Source organism: Alexandromys fortis, unplaced genomic scaffold (assembly GCF_014885135.2).
Source record: "Alexandromys fortis isolate MF-2015 unplaced genomic scaffold, M_Fortis_MF-2015_v1.1 scaffold_28, whole genome shotgun sequence".
In the NCBI taxonomy this organism is placed as follows: domain Eukaryota; kingdom Metazoa; phylum Chordata; class Mammalia; order Rodentia; family Cricetidae; genus Alexandromys; species Alexandromys fortis.
The window spans coordinates 61,377-67,157 of NW_026067901.1; the positions used below are offsets into that span (position 1 = coordinate 61,377).

The window sequence follows — 5,781 nt, forward strand, 5'->3', positions numbered from 1 at the left end:
TCAATTTGAAACAAACCTAAACACGCCTGGGAAGAAGGAGTCTCAGTTGAGGAATTGCTTCCATCAGCTTGTCCTGTGGGTAAACCTGTGGGGGTGTTGTCCTAACTGTTGCTTGATGCAGGAGGGCCCAGCCCGTGGACAGGACCATGTTTGGGAGCACTTGGACTGTGTAAAGAAGGTAGTCGAACAAAGGCACAAAGCTAAGGATAGAAAAGCAATAAGCAGTGTTCTTCCGGGGTCTCTACTTCCGCTCTTGTCTACCTTGAATTCCTGTCTTGGTTTCCCTTAATGATGGACTACATATAACCTATAGCCAAAATAAACCTTTCTTCTTCAGTTGCTTTTAGTCAGTACCTTTTCACAGCAACAGAAAATCAAAGCATATCACTCTTTTAAGATTTATTTTTATTTATTTATTATCATGTATACAGTGTTCTGTCTGTATGTGTGCTTGCAGGTCAGAAGAGGGCACCAGATCTTATTACAGATGGCTATAAACCACCATGTGGTTGCTGGGAATTGAACTCAGGACCCCTGGAAGAGCAGTCAGTGCCCTTAACCACTGAGCCATCTCTCCAGCCCCAGAAGATCACTTTTATACACTGTTCACTTACCTGCCCTTCCCTCTCGAAACAGACTCCAAGGGATGGTCCTACAGAATAGCAGCGCAGTCTCAGAGTTCATCCTCGTGGGCTTTGAGCAGAGTCCCCCTTCCACACGGGCATTGCTCTTCACCCTCTTCCTGGCTCTCTACAGCCTTGCCATGGCCATGAATGGCCTCATCATCTTCATCACCTGGACTGACCCCAGACTCAACAGCCCCATGTACTTCTTCCTTGGACACCTGTCTTTCCTGGACATCTGCTTCATCACCACCACCATCCCACAGATGCTGATCCATCTGGTGACCAATAACCACACGGTCTCTTTTGCCTCCTGTTTGACTCAGATGTATCTGGTCTTTGGTGTGGGTGTGGCCGAGTGCATCCTTTTGGCTTTTATGGCCTATGATCGTTATGTTGCCATCTGTCACCCACTGAACTATGCCCAGATCATAAGTCGGCAGATGTGTGTTAGGCTGGTGCTGACTTCCTGGATCTTTGGGATGACCAATGGCATCCTTCTCGATTATATGACTTTTCGAGGTCCATTCTGCAGAGAAAACCACATAGAAAATTTCTTCTGTGAGGCCCCCATAGTGATTACTCTCTCCTGTGGGGACCCTAAGTTCAGCCTGAAGGTGATCTTTCTCGATGCCATTGTGGTGCTTCTCAGCCCCATGGTGCTCATTGTCACTTCCTACGCCCGCATCCTGGCCTCCATCCTTAGCAGATCCTCTTCCTCAGGTAAGGGGAAGACATTCTCCACTTGTGCCTCCCACCTGACTGTGGTCATCTTTTTCTACACTTCAGCCATGTTCTCTTACATGAATCCCCGCAGTACGCATGGGCCTGACAAAGACAAGCCTTTCTCCCTCCTCTACACCATCATCACCCCCATGTGCAACCCCATCATCTACAGCTTCCGCAACAAGGAAATGAAGGGGGCCATGGGGAGAGCCCTTGGGAGAGGCAACCTGGCTCAGGCAGAGTCTTTCTAGCCTGAATTCCCTGGAGGCATTCAACCTACTGTAAATAGAAACTTAAACCTTTTCCAGCCTTTCTGCTCAATGCTGGAGGGCTCTGTGAAAGAATATTCATGCCGTCCTTGGCACCAGACTCAGACCTTGAAGTCTTTTTTCCTGATGTCTAAGGCTCATGACTTGAGTTGATTCCAGCATAGACTGAGCCTCTTTGATTTCTCTTGGTAATGTCTTTTTGTGATTAGAGGGCAAATACAATGCAATAGGGGTTATGACGCTAACTAAGAGGAGTCAAGCATCCTTCTCAAGATAAAGCAATTAGCGTAAAAAAAAAGCAAAATGATTTTGAGAGCTTTTGAATAGGGAAGAGAATAGTTTGCAAGTCAAGGTGTGGAAGCAGTCGGCTGGGGAAATGTTGTGTGAGGGACGCAGAGTACCATTCCTGCATGGTGGCCCACAAATTCTTTAAGTTTATAGAGGGAAATAAGGGGGAATTAATCAGTGGAATTTTATTACTTGCCAAAACCAGCAAGAGGATGCATGAAATTCTAGATTAACGTTTAGGAGAGGGAGACTCGAACTAGAGTTAAAGCCTGAAAACACCAGCTTGTCCACTAGTTTGATCATAACCTGGGAGTTCCATCTGTGTCACAAAAGGCCCCAGAGTCAGGGAGTCTTTGAGGAACTTAGCGTCATTTAACAACAGAGCAGGGCTCCTTTAACACATTTGCACAACTGTTGTTTTCATCCTCTTGCCCCAGCTTCCCAAGTAGTGAAGTTACATGCATGAGCTACCATGCCTGCCTCTATTTCTATCGCCATCCTGGCCATGTGTTGTACCAATTAATACCTTTATTTTCCTCCTAAACTGGGTCCTGGCAGCTAAACCTTTATTAACCACCCCAATGAGCTTCCTTGCCCTCCTCGGACAGTGTCTTCCTTTGTAAGGAGAATTGCTGGCAGAATGGAGAATAGAGAGACAGTGTGTGGGTACATATGTTTTCCTGGCTCCTTTCATTACCCAGGTTCTACAGCCTTGATCACAGAGACACAGATATCTCTGCTCTCTTCCTTTTCCTCTTAAGGTGTTTTATGATTGAAGAGGAAATGGGAAACTTTAAATCTGTAGTTTAAATATTCCTATAAGTGTAGAGATAGCCACATAATTGTAACATTATGAAACAATCAATAAAAAGAGTTTGATTTTGAACATTGCTATAGTTAGTATCTTAGATGCCCCTAAAGGCCCATAAGTTAAAAGTTTTGCTGTGGTTTCTATCTGGGATGTTCCCCCATGGGCTCCTGCTTTGTCCTCTTGGTCCCCAGCTTGTGGTACTGTTTAAAAGGCCCTGGAGCTTTTCCACAGTGAGGTAAAGGTGATACGCAGCCCTGGTTTAGATCTTGGACTCTGCTTCCTGGTCTGTAACATCTGAGCAGCAGTTGTCCCTTGCTTCCAATGCCACGGATGGAGTCACTCCTGTCACCATAGTTTCTTCCACTTTGATGAACTAGAATCCCTCTGAATCCATGAGATCATCATCCCTTAAGCTACTGACGGCAGGTATTTGATCCCAGAGACTCGAGAGAAACTAAGGCAGGCATAGTCCCCACAGTACTGCCATAGAAAGATGATGAAGCTGTTGGGCCCATTGGGAACTCTTGAAGTTATTGGGGTCATGCCTTTCAATGGACTTGTGAGACCCTGTTCTCTTCCTTAACCTCTCTAATTTCTGATGACAAAATAAGAAGACTTTTTTTTCTTCCACACACTCTGACTAACTCACACAAACACAGTAGAAAAGGGACAGCTGAACTTTGGAAATGATGTTTACCTGACACTGAGACAAAACTTGACAATTCCAAAATAATCTCTTCATAAACATAATTGCAAGGGTCCTAGGGAAAAAATAAGTGATTTTATTCTCTACTGTATTAACAGATATTTTATGACTTCTTGGGAAATGTGAAAAAACATCTGTTCATCTCAGAGAGGGCAAGAACAACAGACCAAAGAAATTATTCCACCCAGCTTTAGGTAGTGAACCAATTAATGTTTTGGGATTACTGATAGGAACATGTGTGGCTCAAAGAGTCAGATCACACATCACCAAGAATCTCACAAAAGCCGATGCTTCCCTTGAACTCTTGGCCCAACTCTCAGATGAAGAGGATCTCCTCTCCTTTAGCTCATGCCTAACAACCTTGGGGAGGAACCTTGTGAATCTTCTAGAATCCATGGACTTCCTGAGCCTTGTGAGTTTCTCAGGCTTTTCAGTCTTTTGAGCTGTCCCCACCACCACCCCTTTAGGAGGGAAGTCCAGAAATAGCTACAAGAGATGAGACTTACATTATGGTTTAAATGCAGCTCATCTTAGAGCTTTACCATTGAATGACCATTAGAAAAAGCATAACTATCCATCACCACATTTCCAGACAAATGAAGAAAAAGACGCCATCAACTCTGCTGTAGCTTCAGAAAAACCGTCTACTCTGCCAAAAATCCATGCTTTTTAAGGAATTCACTTTGAGCAGACCATGGATGCGGGAAGTTTTTCATTAAAGTATTAAAGGGATTCTTGAGCCAGGCATGGTGGTGCACACCTTTAATCCTAGCACTCAGGAGGCAAAGGCAGAATGATCTCTGAATTTTTTGCCAGCCTGGTCTACAAAGCAAGTTCCAGTTCAGCTAGGGCCACACAGAGAAACCTTGTTTTGAAAAATCACCCCCCCCCAAAAAAAAAGTATTAAAGAGAGTCTACACAAAAACCACCTGGCAAACATCATCTCTAATAGTAATCATCAAACTCATTGTCTTGAAGACCAAATAAGTTTCACTGTAGGAACGCCACAGAAAGCGGATGGAAAGAACTTAGCTGTCAGGGGATGAGGAGGAGTGCTGGGAAATGCTGTCTTCTGGACATGTTGAAGTCATGAACACACAGTGACTCTGTTTACCTACAAAAGGTTGAGCCTGTAAACGTTCCAACATGGAAGGAGCTCATGAGGTTCTACCCTAGCTGAGGGTCAGTTAGTGGACGCTGGTGGAAGCCATTTCTCTAGTACCAAAAACAGCTGTTGACTGTAGTTTTATCACTAGAGCCTTTAGTGTGTTGAGATGTGCTCCCCTCATATCTATCCTTTTCAGGACTTTTGTTATGAAGGATATTTGATTCTGTTGAAGACCTTTTCTGTGCCTACAAAAATGATCATGTCATTTCTGTCTTGGAATCCATTTCTGTGAATGACATTTGATTCATTTGTGTTGGTTTATCTCTGGATCTCTAGAAAGAAGCCACCTTGATCCTGATGAATAACCTTTCTAATGCAACCTAAATTGACTTGCAAGTGTTTCATTGAGAGTTTTTGCATCTATGTTCATTAGGAATATTGATCTTGAATTTCTTTTTGTTGTTGTTGTGCATTTATTGACTTTGAGTATCAGCACAATACTGGCTTCATAAAGAGTTGGGATGGGAAAGATGGCTCAGAAGTTAAGAGCATGCACTATTGCTGCAAAGGACCCTAGTTCAGCTCACATCAGGTGGCATCAGGTAGCTCACAACTGCCTGTAACTCAAGCTCTAGGTGGACCTGACTCTGGGTCTCTTCAGACACCTGAACTCATGTGCACATCCCTAAATACATGCACTATGTCTCTCTCTGTCTCTCTCTGTCTGCCTCTGTCTCTGTCTCTGTCTCTCTCTCTCTTAAAAACAAATTTGTAAGTATTTCTTCCTTTTCTATATTTTCTATATTAAGCAGTAACTTGAGAGATAGTGTTATTACTTGTTTGAAGGTCTTAGATTTCTACAGGCAATATATACATACATACATATAATGGGCTCTTTTTACTTCAGAGATTTTTTTATTTTTAGTTCAGAGATTTTTTTAAATCACCACTTCAAGTTCAGTGCTTGTTATAAATTTGTTTAAATTATTTTATCTTGGTATACTTTTGACAGGTTATATGCATCTAACAATTCATCTAGTTCTTTTAGAATTTCTAGCTTAGTGGAATATAGGTTTTTAAATATTTTTATTTTCTGAATTTCATTAGTATTTGTTGTAATATTTCCCCTTTCATCTCTCCTAGTATTAATTTGTATAATTTGTGTCTTTCTTTGGTTAATTTGACCATGAGATTTTACTAATCTCTTCAGAGAACCAACTCTCTGCTTCATTGATTGCTAGCAACACTGT

The 5,781-nt window shown here is 42.6% G+C and overlaps 1 protein-coding gene across 1 annotated transcript; it reads left to right on the forward strand.

The window, feature by feature from the left end:
* The first annotated feature begins 646 nt into the window (after positions 1-646).
* Positions 647-1,600, forward strand: LOC126494029 (olfactory receptor 10AD1-like). Its single transcript, XM_050131212.1, has one exon. It carries the CDS (start codon positions 647-649, stop codon positions 1,598-1,600), a length of 954 nt encoding a protein of 317 aa, XP_049987169.1.
* The last annotated feature ends 4,181 nt before the right edge of the window (positions 1,601-5,781 follow it).

What these genes read in the sequence shown, in the direction of transcription:
- LOC126494029 (XM_050131212.1), top strand. Translation starts at nt 647, where the DNA reads ATGGTCCTACAGAATAGCAGCGCAGTCTCAGAGTTCATCCTCGTGGGC.